This window comes from Ailuropoda melanoleuca, chromosome X, assembly GCF_002007445.2.
Source record: "Ailuropoda melanoleuca isolate Jingjing chromosome X, ASM200744v2, whole genome shotgun sequence".
NCBI lineage: Eukaryota > Metazoa > Chordata > Mammalia > Carnivora > Ursidae > Ailuropoda > Ailuropoda melanoleuca.
Genome location: NC_048238.1, coordinates 40,281,872 through 40,297,907, shown reverse-complemented (window position 1 = coordinate 40,297,907; position 16,036 = coordinate 40,281,872). Strand labels below are relative to the sequence as shown.

General features: G+C 54.2%; 1 protein-coding gene across 5 annotated transcripts; it reads right to left on the bottom strand.

The window, feature by feature from the left end:
- Positions 1-1,171: 1,171 nt before the first annotated feature.
- CDK16 (cyclin dependent kinase 16) lies at positions 1,172-12,882 on the bottom strand. 5 transcript variants are annotated; one of them, XM_034648906.1, is made up of 17 exons: positions 12,088-12,489; positions 8,856-8,939; positions 7,452-7,659; positions 6,716-6,849; positions 6,489-6,614; positions 6,336-6,392; positions 6,125-6,239; positions 5,346-5,440; positions 5,194-5,256; positions 4,819-4,942; positions 4,501-4,621; positions 4,295-4,392; positions 4,109-4,214; positions 3,977-4,040; positions 3,732-3,822; positions 1,535-1,612; positions 1,172-1,449 (listed from the first exon to the last, which is right to left on the bottom strand). In XM_034648906.1, the coding sequence occupies exons 2-17, from the start codon at positions 8,859-8,861 to the stop codon at positions 1,412-1,414; spliced, it is 1,524 nt and encodes a 507-aa protein (XP_034504797.1). In that variant the 5' UTR covers positions 8,862-8,939; positions 12,088-12,489; the 3' UTR covers positions 1,172-1,411. The 5 variants fall into 5 exon arrangements, with proteins under 5 accessions (XP_034504797.1, XP_034504798.1, XP_011221437.1 ...); XM_034648907.1 differs by lacking the exons at positions 8,856-8,939; positions 12,088-12,489 and adding an exon at positions 12,529-12,882; XM_011223135.3 differs by lacking the exon at positions 8,856-8,939.
- Positions 12,883-16,036: the final 3,154 nt, after the last annotated feature.

The following is a 16,036-nucleotide window of genomic DNA, read 5'->3' as shown; positions in this document are numbered from 1 at the left end:
CCCCCAGATGCCTTTCATAGTCATGCCATGTCCCTAGCCTATCTTAGTGCTCTCCTAGACGATGGGGACCAGTTACGAATTCTCCAAGGTCCCAGGACTCACCTTGGATTGAGCCCACCCCCACCCCTGCAGGGACTTGCAATCAGGTTTTTCACTTTAGACTTTTTTAATATTTCATACAGCGATTATGGTGCATTCAGGAACCCAACCCCCAAACCCCACTAGGAGGGCCCCCACCCCAGCCCTCCCACCCCATTTGAGGGCCCCAGGTTTAGAGTGGAGGACGGGGAGGTAACCACCCATCTGGGACTGACCCCAGAGACTGTCCCTGCCCTGCCTCACCCTCCCCAGGGGTTTGGGGATAATGCCTGGGCACGGACCCCCATGCACCCCTCTGCCCCTGCTTGTGCACATATACACACTATGGCTCCTTGAAGAGTTGGTCAGTTCCTGGCAGGGCCCTACTCAACAGCACCGAGTGGGACAGGGGCAGGAGGGTTGGGCTAAGGAGACCCTGAGAAGGAAGGAGGCCCCAGCTATGGGACTGCAGGAGGGAAAGAGTGGGGGCCCCCCACCTTGTCCACCTCCCAGAGTCTCCGGTAGTCCCCAGGTCCCCCTGCGGCCGGGGACGGCAGGCGGGGGGGGGTTAGGAAGGCGAATGGTGGAGGCATGCTTTCCTTTAGCCGACCCCAGGGTCTGGTGATGGTCAGGGTTCCAAATAGGGACTGTGTCCCTGCCTTGGAAAGGCTGGGAGCGGGGCTTCATTGCACAAAATACTGTGGGAGGGCCACACGCAGCGGGTGGGGCCCAGCCAGTCTGTATACAGAGATATTGCATTTAAAAAATGAAAACCTCATTTAAAATAATTAAAAAACAACAATGAATGAAACAAACAAAAAAAGGCCCACACAACATGAGGCAGGTGGGGCAGGCAGGAAAGCAGGCAGGGGAAGCCTCAGACCCAAGGCATTGCCACATCTTGTTTGAGTTGAGATCCCCAGCCTGGGCTAGCTCCGAACCCCTGGCTGGCCGTGGGGTAGTGGTCCTGGGGAGGATATGATGGGGAAGGGGGATAGGCCTGGCCTCAGTGTGGGAGGCTGGCACGGCCATGCTGTCCGCCGGCAACTACCGAGACAGAGAAAGACAGACAGACGAGACAAGACAAGACAAACCAGGCGAAGGAGCGATGAGAGCTTTGTTAGCACCCAGCAGACAGGCCAATGGGTGGGTTGACAGGCCAATGGTCAGGTGTTCGGACAGGCAGCAGGGGACATGTGGGCAGGCGAGCATGAGTCAGGCAGGTAGGCAGGCAGCAAGCAAGGAGGATGCAGTTGGGGGCTGCCCTGTGAGGGGAGTGGCATCCCTCCAGCTGCTGCCTGCTGGGGCCTCGGTCTGTGGCTTAGAACTCAGCTTAGAACTCGGTGTCCACCACGCGGAAAGCTGGCCTGCCTGCAGGGGAAAGTAGAGCGGATGGCTGTTGGTGGATAAGCAGGTAGGTGGCTGGGGCAGGGAAGAGGGCAAGGGCCACACCTACCTGAGTCAGGCATTGATGAAGACCGAAGGCTGGCCTCCTTTTGCAGCTGGATCTCCTTTAGTGCAAATATGGAAGTAGCTGTGGGTGGAAGAGAAACAGTGGGAAATGACCCACAGGGCCATCCAGGATCACCTCCCACATGGCCCCAATGGGGAATTACAGAAAGTTGCCTTTTCTTTGAGGAGCCTGACTTTCACCTATCAAATAATCCTTACACACAAACCAGCTACAACGAGGAAATATGGAACATGGACTATTACACGACACCAGGAAATCAGTAATTTTGTCAAGTGTGATAATGTTATTGCAGTCTAGGTGATGAATGGTATTTGGGATTTGATTTAGTTTAATCCAGTGGGGAGATACAGAAAGCAGGCCAATTTTTTTAAGGTATGATGATATTGTTTTAAAAAAAATATTTTAGAGACACATGCTGACATTTATAGATGAATGATATATCTGGGATCTGATTCAAAATAATCAGAGGGAATACAGATAAAACCAGATTGGCCACAAGTTGATCACCTGATGGAGTACTTGGGGAGTCATACTATTTCGTCTAACACATAAATACATATAACTGTACTTATTTTTTTAAAGAAAGATCTTATTGGGGTGGGTGCCTGGGTGGCTCATCTGGTTAAGTGTCTGCCTTCGGCTCAGGGGTCCTGCATCGAGCCCCACATGGGCTCTCTGCTCAGCAAGGAGCCTACTTCTCCCTCTCCCTCCTGCTCCCCCTGCTTGTCCGTGCTGTGTCAAATAAATAAAATCTTTTAAAAAAAAAAAGATCTTATTGAGTGAGAGACAGAGGCATATGGGCAGGGGCAGAGAGGGACAGGGAGAGACAAGCAGACTTCACACAGAGCCCAATGCGAGGCTCAAACTCACAACACTGAGATCATGACCTGAGCTGAAACCAAGAGTCAGACGCTTAACCAACTGAGCCACCCAGGTGCCCCTATTTATTTTTTTAAAGTAACCTCTACACCCAATATGGGACTCGAACTCACAACCCCAGGATCAAGAGTCATAGCTCCACTGACTGAACTGCCAGGCGTCCCCAAATATATATAGTTTTTAAGTATCCATATTAAAAAGTTTTTAAAAATCAGGCATAAAGGGGCGCCTGGGTGGTGCAGTCAGTTGAGCGTCGGACTCTTGGTTTTGGCTCAGCGTCCTGAAATTGAGCCCCGCATCAGGCTCTGCACTCAGCGTGGAGTCTGCTTAAGACTCTCTGTCCCTCTACTTCTGCCCCTCCCCGCTGCACACACTCTAAAACAAATAAATCCTTGGGGTGCCTGGGTGGCTCAGTCAGTTAAGTGTCCAACTCTTGGTTTTGGCTCAGGTCGTGATCTCAGGGTCCTGGGATCAAGCCCCATGTCAGGCTCCATGCTCAGCTGGGAGTCTGCTTGAGGACTTCTCTCCCTATCCCTCTGCCCCTCCCCACCAACTCACACTCTCTCTCTAAAATAAAGAAATCTTTTTAAAAAATCAGGTATAAAAAGAGAACACCCTGTGTGATTACATTTCTGTATACTACAAGGATGGGGAAAACTTGTGCTGTTAGAAGTCCAACTAGTGGTAACCCTTGGAAAGGGGCTAGGAATAACTAAAGGAAACAAGAGGGCACCTTCGGGGGTGCTTCTCATCTTTTCTTTTTTTTAAAGATTTTATTTATTTGCCAGAGAGAGAAAGAGCAAGAGAGCGAGAGAGAGACCGCGCACAGAAGCAGGGGGAGCAGCAGGGAGAAGGAGAAGCAGACTCCCTGGTGAGCAGGGAGCCCAATACAGGACTCGATCCCAGGACCCTGGGATCATGACCTGAGTCAAAGGCAGACGCTTAACAGACTGAGCCACCCAGGAATCCCTCACATCCTATTTTTTGACCTGTTTGCCTGTTACATGGGTATGTTTAGTTTGCGAAAGTTCATTGTGCTGTATACTTACAATCTGTGCATTTCTTAGTATATATTTTATAAGAAAATGTTTACTAAGAAAAGGGAAAGTGATGTTGCATCTATTTTTATGACTGTTTGAAAATTCCCATGAAAGGTAAAAAGGAACCAAAAACCAAACAATTTTTGTAATAAACAAATCACATGTCTGAACAAGGGTGTGCCCCCTTAGAGGTGACATAGCCAGAGCCCTGCACAACCTGCCCAGTGTCCTGTTCTCCACCCCCCACCAGCTTCACTCACTGTCAGGAAGTTTATGGATCCGATCCCCCAGACTGAGGAAGAATGGATGTTTCATGGCGTCCTCTGCGGAGATCCGATTGCGACCTTCAAACTGAGGGGAGGGCAGGGGCGGCGGTGGCGTACGGAACACCTTCAACAGTAGGCCTCTCTTCCTCCCCACCCCAGACAGTACCCCTGGAGCTCCCCTGTTTCCCCACACCTAGAATCCCCTAACCCACAAGGCTGGCCCAGGACGGTGGACTCACCTGCAGCAGCTTGGTGAGGAGGTCAGCCCCATCGCTGTCAAGTCTACAGCAAGGACAAGGGGACCTGCTTTAAATTGAGTTTGGGCACTCTTGCCCCTAACACCCACCCACCCACCCACCCACCAGTCTCACCGGGGTGCATGGCTCAAAAGGGCCTCGGCTCGATACTTGGGGTAGTTGTATGTCTTGAACTCTTCGTTGGACAGAATGCCTGGCCACGTCTCCTCAGTTGGGGTTCCTGGTGGGGAAGAATTACCCTAAGCACCCACAGGGCATCTCTAAATGTCCCCACAGCTCCTAGGGCTCATTCCCCCTCACCCAAGATGCGGAAGATGAAGTGCAGCTGTTCCTCCACTGTGGAGCCTGGGAAGAGGGGCCGGCCTGTGGCCATCTCATAGAAGATGCAGCCCACACCCCTAGGCAGGGAGGGCACAGTGAACAGGGAGGCGGTTGGCTGGTTGGCCATTGTGACCAAGCCACCCCCTTCACCACATGGCTCCTGCCACACTTCCACCTGTCCTCACCACATGTCAATCTGGGTAGAGTAGTCCGTGGACCCAAGCAGAATGTCGGGGGGCCGGTACCACAGTGTCACCACCTCATTGGAGTAGGTCTTCGTTGGAATTGACTTAGCTCGGGCCAGGCCTGGGAGGTTGAGAGAAGGGGCAGCTGGAATTGAGGGGGTCCCAGGCAGTCTGGGGGAGAGCACAGTTGGGACTGAGGGAGTCTTAAGCAAAGCCTGGAGAAGCCGAAGGGCACTGAGATTAGGTGGTCATGAGGAAGGGGGAGTATAAGAGGGTAAGGCTGGGGCATCACTGGGAAGAAGGGGGAGGCCAGGGTACCGAAGTCTGCCAGCTTCAGCTCTCCTCTCTCGTTGATGAGCAGGTTTTGGGGTTTGAGGTCTCGGTGTAGCACCTTCTGCCGGTGGCAGTAGGCCAGGCCACGGAGCAGCTGGAACAGGAAGAGCTAGGGACCCAGGAAGGGCAGGTGGAGGTCAAAGGGTATCCAGCAGCCTGACCCCCAGCAGACACTGCTCCCCTCCCAAACACAGACACTGAGCCCAGAGCCTTATCTCACGAAAGAGGGCAGGGTCCCAATGCCCTCCAAGGGCTCCCAGCAAAAAAGCCAAACGGGAAAAGTCTGTTTCTGGGAGATTTGTGGGGTGGAGTGGGTGAGTGGGGGCCCCCGTGTGCCCCTGCTTCCTGCCCCACACCCACTTTCACGTTGTGCATGTTGATGACGTTCCCACAGTCATCCAGGTACTGTTTCAGGTCCTTGTCCTGAAGAGAGAAGAGGAGATAGAGGAGAGAAGAGGAGATAGTGGCCATCTCCCCGCCTCCCCCCAGGACCCACTGCCACCCAATTTTACCAGGTACTCAAAGACAAGGGTGAGGGACTTCTCCGTGTGGATGATGTCATGTAGTGTGACGATGTTGGCATGTTTGAGGTCCTTGAGCAGGGACACTGCAGGAAGCATAGGAGTGAGATGGGGGAGTCAGGACCCCACCCTCAGGATAGAGGTGAAGATGAGGACCAGACAGGGATGAGCCCACAGTTTCTTTCTTTCCCCGTGCACTCTGGGGTGGTGGCTCACAGCCACTGGCTCTAGCCCACCCAATGCCAGGAAGGTGTGTCCCTATGTTCCAGATGTGGAAACTAAAGCTCAGATAAGAGTATGGAGCAAGAACCTGGGATTGCAGCCCCAGGCTTATGTGACATTAGATTTTCACAACCTGTTTTTGATTTCTGGAAAGGGGTTTTGCTTCAACCCACAGCAGAGAGGCCCACAGCTTCGTGTGAAATTGAGTTTGCACATACAATTTCTATGTAATTCAAATTCGTTCTGTGTGACAGTCTGACTAGAAACTGTCATGTCAAGAAAACTGGTGAGCACTTTCGTGGGTGCTCTCAGAACCAAAGCAAGCATCCTGCTTTCTAATTCCTTGGCCTCTTCTCCAAATGGGAACAGATTCCTGGTTACCCTGATTATTATCTAGGTATCTGCCTGATGGGCACTTTCTCATGAAGCCCAGAGTGTCAGAAGGGAAGTCTCAAAACCCCCAGTCCCTGCTCTCACTATGGAGCGTGTGTGTATGTGCCATGGGGAGAGCCCGGGAAGCCTGGGACAGGCTTCCTAGGTGTTTGTACCTTCCCGGATGGCGGTGCAGGGTGCCCCCTCTTCGTGTTCCAGTCTGATCTCCTTGAGTGCCACAAGGTTGTCTGTGAGCTTGCTTTTGCCTTTGTAGACGGTGGCATAGGTACCCTGGGGTGTGAGGAAGAGTGATGGAGGGGAGCTGGAGGCTGCAGGAAGTTCTCACAGACCCCCATCCCCACCACAGGCCTCATGATTGTCTCTCACCTCACCCAGCTTGTCCAGCTTGATGTAGGTCTCCAGTTTCCCAAAACCAATCTCAGACTGTGGGGTAAAGGGGCAGATTGAAGCAGGCTCATGGGAGGGGACTAGGGAGGAGAGAAGTGGGAGGAGGAGAGGACAGAAACAGAAGACACTCACCAGGCTGACACGGCGGAGGCGGCGGCTGAGGGGCTTGTCGAAGATGGGGCTATTGAGGGTCAGCTTCTCAAGGTAGCCCTCAGGCAGCCGGATGTCGGCTGGTAGTGACAGGCGCTTGTTGATGTCCTAGCAGGCAAGAGAGGTGGGCAACAGGACCATGAGCTCCACCTCCCCTGGCTTAACCCTCTTTTCTAGCCCCACCACCAGCCAGACAGGGGGTTAAGCACCTCAGTGGAGATCTTGCGTGGGGGATGGTTGCGCATGCGCACCCTCACTGGCGACTGCACCTCATCCGAGGACGTGGCTGAAGCCTGGTCACTTTCCCCATCAGACCCCATCTTCAAGTCCTCATGTACAATCTCTGGCAGTGAGGACAGGGGGGAGGAGGGCAGACCAGTTGAGGTCTGGAGCCCCAGGAACCCCCTCCCCAGCATAACACATTCCTTCACCACACACATACACACAAGCCCCCAGAGCAGCCTGGAGCCCCTCAGGAAGAGAATGGGAAGGCCCAGGGAGGTTCAGTCAGGCTGGGATGGGTTGAATAGGGGTGGAGGGGCAATAGTCACCTAGTGGAGCACCCCATTCCAGGGGTGAGCTGAGACTGGTGCTGGCCCAGGGCCAGGAGGCAGGCAGCGGCAGAGTAGCCAAAAGCCCTGGGAAGGCGGGCCCAGGGCAGGCAGGCACCCGTAGGCCTGAGGGGGCCACAGCAGAGTGCAGGAGAAGGGCAAAGGGAAGGTTGGGGCAGCTGCAGCAGGCAGGGCACTCTTCCTCCCCCTGAGGCCTGGGCACAAAGCCAAGGAAAGGGACACAGATGGGCATATAGAGAGAGGGTGTTGAGAGGATGGCAGGGAAGGGGAGAAAAAATGAAGGAAAACAGAAATAACACAAGTCTAGGGGAACTCGGCTGGGAGGCAGCACCTGAAGACCAGTCTTGGGGGCAAGAGTGGTCAGTAGACCTACCTGGTGCAGAGCTGAGTGGGCCCCGTCCAGAGCGAGGTTCCCCAGGAGCGGCACGAGTGGGTACCTCTCCAAGGTCACTGCCACCGCCACCCCCACTCTCATCCAGGCCTATCTGCTCAGGGGCACCATTGGTCTTGTCCACACCTCGGCCCCCTCGGAGTGTCATCGACAGCTGCCGCTTGATCTTCTTCATCCGATCCATGGCGACCTGAGCAGGAGGGATAGATGGGAATGGGTCCCGCGTTAGCACTCGCCTGACCACCATGGGCCCCCTAAAGCCCAAGACAACTTAGTGAGGCACACTGACATGAACTTGTGTCAGTTCCCACCCAACCACTGCAGAGGCCTGGAGCCACTGGGGATTCCCGGAAACCTGGCACAGATGGGGACCCTTGTCAGTGCCTGCCCACCTACAGCCAGTCCCTGGGGACCCTAGTCCTAAGTAGCGCACCTGGGTGTTGAGGCCTGGGTGGCTGGCTGAGGGCAAAGGCCCAACTGGTGGACTGTTGGCCTCTATGGGGGCAGCTTCACTGTGGGAACAAAGGCCTCCACAGCAGGCGTTCTTAGGTGCGGCGGTGGTGATGGGCCCAGCTGTGGGTGGGGCGAGGGGCTCGCCCAGGACTGAGGAGGGGCCGCCAATACGGCCCTGGGCTCGCCCATAGAATGTCATGTTCCTCTGGCACCAGCCCCACATCACCCCCAACTGCCAAGGCAGAATGTTCCCCACAACCACAAGGACCCGCCCGCCTTCCCCAGCAACCATTGTCACCGTAAGTGGACTACCCCACTGTTCTACTCAAGTGAGGGGTGCACAGAGAGGGGAGTCCTGCCCAGACCCAACCACTGGGTAGGTTGTGGGGGGGGATCTCAATAGATGCCAGCTGTCCTGAGGGCTGCTGGAAAGTTTCAATCAGGTTGGGACCCTATGGGTCCCACTCAAGATTTTTATAAGCCAGGCCTACCCTCATTCTCCTCTACTTGAGAGTGCACATCTCCCTTATCACCCCCCAAAAATGTCTCAGTGCTCAAGGGTGGCCCACAAGGTCTTACCCTTTTCACCCCTTATTATCTCTCTGGCCTCACCTTCCCCTCAACCATTGCTGGTGGCTGATCTGCAACCACACCCAGCAGTCCCACCTCAGGACCTTTGCACTGGCCGTTCCTGGTACGTGGAATACCCTTCCCCCATATTTCAAAATAGCTCACTCCCTCACCCCCTTAGGACCCTTGCTCAAATATCACCTTTTTCATGGATAAACCCTCCACAAATAGCCCTATTTAAAATCTCAACCACACTGAGCTCCCCCTCACTTTGCCAAATTATCCCCCCAGATCTTATCACCTCCTCAGAAATAATACCATCTACTTATTGGTTTCTATATTCTTAACTGTCTGTCTCCTCACCGCCATAACTAGAAGATCAGCTCCGCCAGGGTAGATTTCTGTCTGTTTAGATCACGGCTATATCCTGAGGACCTGGAACAGTGACTGACACAGAGTAGATGCTCAAAAAGTGCTTATGGCAGAAATTAATGAGTCAGGGGGCTGAGGGCCTAACACCAATCTCTACCAGGATGGACAGGGCAAGTCTGCTACTCGTGAACAACTCCAGAAAAGGTGGCCCAGGGACACTGGCATCGGCAGGAAGATGACCTAGATGGGGCTGCTGGAGGGAACAGGGCCACCAAAAGGCTTAGGCTGGCCTTCTTCTGCTTCCTCCTGGGCTCCAGGCCAGCAAGGAGGGGGAAAGACCTGGCCTAGGAACCATCTGGACTCACAGCAGGGCCTAAGATGGCCCTGGGCCCAAGGGAAGTGGAGCTAGATAGGAGGTGGGAGGATGAGGCTGGGGCTGGATTCGAGGAGAGAAGTGGGTCATCTGTTACCTTGAAATCAGGTGCTTACTCCACTGGTCCCTACACCCTGGTTCCACTTACCTGGCCTCACCACTCCCAGGAGGAGTAGAGGGGCCAGCCTAGCAGAAAGACCCCAGTAAAGAGGATGAGGTCCATTCAGAGAACCCAGGATAACAACAAAAATCCTGACCCAGTAGTCCAAACACTGGACCTGAAGCTGAAGAAGGAGAAGCATGGTCAGCCCCAAAGGCAGTCTTGCATCCATGGTACGAATACCCAGTCGGCTCTGCCTGTTGTGGCAGGGAATGGGGCAACTGGGGGGCGGTAAGTAGGGCTGGATGGAAGATGAGGAGGGAGCCAGAAGGAGCCAGGGTCCATGACCTCTAATTGGAAACTCCAAGGGCTGGACATGTTCCAGAGTTCAGTTTTTTGGGGATTTTAGGAAGACAGGATACAAAATCTGTGTATCACGCAACATTCCCAGCAGGGGTGCCCTGGGCAGACCTTTGTGAACAGAGACACTTGAACATTAATATACAATAAAACTTTTAAATATTATTATTTCCATTTTCTGAGCTTTTTAGATTTCAGAATTGGGAAGGAGGGAACAAGAAACTGGATACACAACTGCACTCAAAAAAAGGGCATATGTCCTTCCTGACCCCTGAGGACATACACCCATCCTCAGAATACTCTCACACCCAAGGGCACTCATCACCTCACACCACACTGTCCACTGAGGACACAGTCAACACACTCTAGTCATCACAGTCATCACACAACTCCCACCAAGGACACACCCTCCTCATCCTGTCCAGACCCCCATAAGCACACACTGGCCCCTCAAGAAGGCCTCTCTGCATTTTAACTACCAGCACCTGCAATTTCCCCATTTATTTCTAATCCCCATCAGCATAGGAAGGCCCAACAGAGCAGAGAACTCTGTTTGCACAGGCTCGGGCCCCTCTAAGTTAACTCTCACCACCACATTCTTGGGCGCCTCCCAGGCCCAGCTGCCTGTTAGCTTCTCCAAAGCACTCATCCCCTTTAACACGCTGTTCCCCGTGCATGATTCTGACCCCTATTAACATGCACTTGGGACCCTCTACAGCTGACCCAAATTAGCACTCACTGGACCTTCACACTGCCCTGAATCTCATTAACACAAAGTGAAACTTGCCAACCCCTGACCTGTTTTTGCCCACGCTCAGACTCCTCCACAGCTATAACCATCATTAAACCCATATTCTGGTCCTCTCACTATTCTGTCCCCACCACCTCCCATCAGAGCAAGCTGGACCTTCACTTCACCCTGACCTCTATTAGCACACACTGGGCCTCGCACACTGCCTCCCCATTAGCACACCCTGAACCCTTACTCAGCCCCATTCCCCAGGGACACACAAACACAGTGTTTTATAATGGCCTGACCCTCATTAGCGCACACAGGTCTTCATTCAGCCTGGAGCCCCATTAGCACACACTTCAGCCTTCCATGGTTCTGAATCCATTTTATCACACCTAGACCTTCACGTATTCCTGTCCTTTATTTCTCTCTGCTTCAACTCCTCCACACCTATAATGCCTGTTGGTTCACACATGAATCCCTTCACAACCCTGATCCTCCTTACCGCACCCCCTGGAACCTCAACACACCCCAGTCCCCCGTGGACGCAAGCACACACTGTCTTCACAATGTTCTGATGCTCGCTAGCATTTTCCAGACCCCATACTGCTCTGACTCTTCCCCCCAATGGCACACATTTAAGCACCTCCAAGGCTCTAAACCCACACCAACGGTCACTAGAATTTCATATATAACTGTCCCTTGTCGCATCCTGGAGTCTCACATCCCCTGTCCTCATGGACACACACACACGCACTGACCTCACACCATCTTGATCCTTAATATACCGAACCTCTTACGATGCTAAGACATTTCCCTCACCACTGTGCCCTCCCACCCCATATAACTCTTGGTACCCAGCAGCATAGGCTCAGGTCTTCCACCACTCTGTCTCCATCAGCATATCCTGGGCCTGGGTAGAGTACCCAGACCTTTATTAACACATACATGTACCCTTTACACCTAAGACCCCCATTAGCACACTCTCAACACTCCAGTTCTTCCACTACCCTGACCTCCATGAGCACTCCCTGGATCCCCGCACGCTGCAGTCCCTCACGGACAAATACACAGTATTAACACCAACCTGACGTTCAGTACCACACACAGGGTTTCAGAGCCCTGATCCTATTAGCATACCTTCTGCTATCTCTACCACCTTATTCCCCATTAACACACACGGGGTCTCTCCACATCTATAACCCCGTTTGCATACCTCAGCATTCCTCTGACATGCTCTCCCCTATCACACACCGTCCGGGCCCTTCACTGCCTCCCCCGCCCATTAGCACACGCTGGGCCTCAAGCCCTACACAGCGGTAAGACTTATTATCACATGCTCCGACCCCTCCACAGCTCAGGCCTTTAGCAAACCTCGAGCCTTTCACCACCCACTTCCACAACCTCTGGTCCTTTGATCACCCTGCTCCCCATTAGCACCCACGACTGCCCATCCCGTTTCCAGACCGGGCCCAGGGCGGGGCCAAGGTCAGGGAGGCCCCGAATGACCCCCCGCCCCGATGCACTCTGGGAAATTCGCTGGGGGAGGGGGCACATGCCAGCGGTGCAGCCCAGACCCCTGGGCACCGCCCGGGGTCTGGGTTGGTTCTGCAAGAGGAAGGGCAGCCCCCACCCCACGTCTCGGGGACGCGCTCACCGGCGGGGGCGCGCGAGCAACCTCAGCGCCGCGGGGCCGGCGCGGCGGCGCCTGGGGCGGCGGCCCGGGCTGAGGCCGCGCGACCTCCTTCTCCTCCTGTTCGCCGCAGGCGCCCGTCCCAGTAGTCTTCGGCCATGGCTGCTGGGCCCGGGCCGCCGCCGGCTGAGGAGGAGGAGGCGGCGGCGGCGGCGGTGGTTGAGGCGGAGGCGGCGTCCCGCTCAGCCGGCCATGAGCTTGGCCGCTGCGGGCGATGCCCCCGGGCTCGCTGGCGCCCGCTCGAATCCGAGAGCTCACGGCGGCTCGCGGCTCAAACCCGACTGCTTGCGGAGACGCGGCGGATCCCAGGGCCGAACACCCAACGGCCCAACCGCCGCGCGCGCCGCGCTCCGCGCATGCGCACGCACGCGCCGCAAAGGCTGAAGTGGGAAGGAGGGGACTCACCTCGGACTGCCTGTACCAAAAGACCCGTCCGCAGCGGGAGGGGGCGCGGCCATTGCGCGCCCACCGGGGAATGTGGCGCCAGCCCTGGAACGGCGCCAGGGGGAAGTGTAGAGGTTGCTTAGTACTCAGTTCCGATCTTGCTAGAAGTTTGCTAGCGCCGAAGTGGGCAGCAGCCAGTAACCAGCGTGCCGGTCACCACTCGGTCCCCCTACTTGGTCTCACTTGGTACATCCCCATGGTGGCAAACGGGACTTTTGCAAGGAGGAAAAAAACAGATGAAGCAGTCAGTCTGAGTCCCTTGAGTGCCTCAGAAGGCAGGAATTTTAAAGGTTCGCGAGAAGATGACTTTTCTAGGAGAGGCGGCCTGGAGAATCATTGGCCTTTACCACCTTAGATAGGACAGAGTCTAGCCCCGCCCAGCTCCCCCCCCCTCCGCTAGCTCATTCCCCCTGTGAACGTGTGCGGCCCCGCCCTTTGAGGTTGTCGCCCAGCCAATCGGATTTGCCCCCTGGGGTGAGGCCGCGCAGGAATGAAGGGCGTGGCTGAGCTGAAGAGGCGTGATTTCACTGCCCCATACCACGCCTCTGCCAGGTTTTCATTGGCTTTCAGCACTGGGGGTGGGCTCTTCTTTTTGTTCTGAGCGCCTCTCTCACTATAGGCCGAATATTCCGCAAGATGATTGGTCAAAAGAGGGTTCAATCGTCTTTCGTCCCGCCTCTAACCCCTCCCATTCCCCCCCCCTTCAGCAAGACTGACGGGGTGGAGCCTAGGCTGAGAAAAGGGAAAAGGTGGACCTTTAGAGGGGAGGGTGCATTACTGCGCATGCTTGGGACTTTAGGTCGGAAGGAGACCCCTTTTTCTACCTCACGCGAGCGTTTGCTTATGCACCCTGAATTGGGTTTTCTTGCCTGCCACCTTTCATCTACCTTTTGCCTGCCAGAGCCCCGCCCGTGGCTCTCCCCAGGTCTGCGGTTTTCGGTTTTATTTATTGCGCGCCTGTTGTGTGTCAAGCACTGCCAGCACACCTAATTCCTCACTTTATGCCTGGAAAACTCCTACACTATCAACAAGCCCAGCTCAAATGGCGGCAGCTTTTGGCAGGCCTTCTGGGACATCTTTACACTGCACCCCAGTCCAAAGCCAACTTCCCCGCCTCTTCTGGGCTTCCTTTTATGGCAGCCTTGATCACACCGGTTAGAGTTTTAAGTAAAGTTCATACTAGCGAGGATTTACCAGCGCATGATGGGAGTGGAAATACTTGACAAAGACAGAAGTCCACCGTGGGCTAGACCATCAGGTCCATCACTTCTCTGACCTCATTCTCATTTCCTACCTTTCTTCCTCTCACTCCACTCCAGATGCATTTGTTCCCTTCAAGCTGTTTCTGAATAAAGCAGGGCCAATCCAGCCTCGGGGACTTTGCACTTGCTGTTCCCTTTGCCTGGAATATTCTTCTAGATACCCACATACTTCATCCCTTCACGTGCTTTCGAGTCCTTGCTTCAATGTCACCTTCATGAAGGCTTCCCTGAATACCCTATTTAAAAATGCCTACCTGCACCCCCATCATTCGAGACCCCCAGACCTGGCCCTACAGACCTTTTGAATGACACCAGTCAACTTCTTACAATTTACTTGTGTTTGTCTATTCTGGGTCTCACCCTAGCAGAACATAAGCCCCCATCAACACACACCCACACACACCCCTCAAGGGGGGGATTCTTTTTTTTTTTTTTTTTTATCCATTGCTGTCTCCAATGCCTAGAATATTGTGTCTGGCCCATAGCAAGCACTCCACAAACATTGTGGCAAATGTTTGATGGCAAATAGCTCTAGGCCAAGACAAGAGACAACCTTGTACCACCATTTCCTTTGTGCCTGCCCAGTGCAGGGGGCTCAGTGAAGTGACCCGAACCCTGCCCACTGAACTCTGGACTTCTATCTTGTTGGTGTTACAGTGGTAGCCAAACAGGGCAGAAAATGACACGTGTGGGGGAACTAAGATACAACCAGGATTCAGGGGCTCCTGCTGAAGCTGTTCTTGATAATGAAGTGCTTCAGGTACAATGAGGTAGGAAGGTGATCCAGGAGCTGGGGTTGTGAACAAAGGGACAAAAGTGTCTGGAGAATCAAGAGCTATAATGGGGGAGATAGTGGACAAGGAGCTGGGATAGTAGAGAAGGGGAGCAGAAGTTTGTGTTCAAGTCTCAGATGGTAGCAACAGTGGACAAAGGTGTGGAGTGTTTGGCGTGCTCTTGAGCAGCAATGGAAAAAGTATCTCTGGCAGGAAAACCTCTCCACTTGACCCAAACAGCATCACCACTAAATAGGTGCCAGAGGTAAAGCACTTCAGTCCCCAATGTCCTGGAGGGGAATAAAAAGGAAGTATGGGAGGATGAGGTCACCCAAGCAGAGTAGGCCAAGGAAAAAAAATCATGAGAGGGAGGTGGACAAGGGCATACACTGTGCCTGGGGTCTGAAGCTGGCCCAGGAGGCAGCAGATGTGGGGGCAGGCTGTGACAAGTGTCAGGCCAGGTTCAGGGATAGGTTGTGCTATTCCCAGTACCCAGGTTTGAATGAAGGCATGAGGGGGTCTGTTTCCAAGTGGGACAAAGAAGTTGGGCTTCTGGCTGTGTGAGGGAGAGGTAGGAGTGGCATCCCCAGGCACCAGGTAGTCAGTCTGATTGGTGCTTTGAACTGTCTGGAGCGCTCAGTCCAGACCAAGGAGACGCGGCAGATACCGGGGCCGAAGGAGCATGGGCAGCTCTGCAGTCCTGGGCGAGTGAGCTGCAGTGAGCCTGGTCTAATCAAAACCCCACAGCTGGCTCTCTTCTCAAAGGTAGGAGGCCTGGGGACAAGCAGACCAGGCCTGAGGGGGAGCAGGGTGGAGCGGGAAAGGGATTTTTCCTCCACAGATGTTCTCAACCAAATATTTTCATTAAAAACTGCAAAGTCTGCATAGTCAGACATTCCTCAGTCCAACAGAGTTGTTTAGGACCCCCTGCAGCTGGGAAGTTGAACGAGGGCACCACAGGCATTCCTGGTGCTGCGAACCATGATGGTAAAGACTTGTCCAGGGGCTCAGTGCTTTAAACCAGGTGGGAAGGGGTCTGTCCCCCCAAGGACATAAGCCATGCTGACCAAGCCCTGGCTGATGGGTCGAAGTTAACTTTCTTCTTCACGGAAGGAACAAGGTTAGAGAAGTGACAGGACTTGCTCAAACACAACTCCCTACTACCTCTCAAAATCAACATGGCAGGCAGGAGCTGGAGCTGGACAAGGTAGGATTTGAACCCGGCTCAAATACAGTCAGATGGATCCAGGTACCTGCACCCTATGCCTCCATCTTCTCCCAAGTGGGGAGGGTGGCAGGAAGAAGTGGCCATTCCTACATTTTCTCTGCCCAGGTAACTGGCAGCTGGCGTGGGGCTGAGCCTTTTGGGCTACCACCTGAACCGGACAGCTCCGGAAGTCCCTTCCTTCCCTGGAATCAGCAGCGCATGCCACA

Coding starts and splice junctions, on each gene's coding strand:
- CDK16 (XM_019798121.2), bottom strand. CDS start 8,214: ATGGTTGCTGGGGAAGGCGGGCGGGTCCTTGTGGTTGTGGGGAACATT. Junction 6,393..6,488: donor GCCTCCGCCGTGTCAGCCTG/GTGAGTGTCTTC, acceptor TTTACCCCACAG/TCTGAGATTGGTTTTGGGAA. Junction 3,823..3,976: donor TCCTCACCAAGCTGCTGCAG/GTGAGTCCACCG, acceptor CCCTCCCCTCAG/TTTGAAGGTCGCAATCGGAT.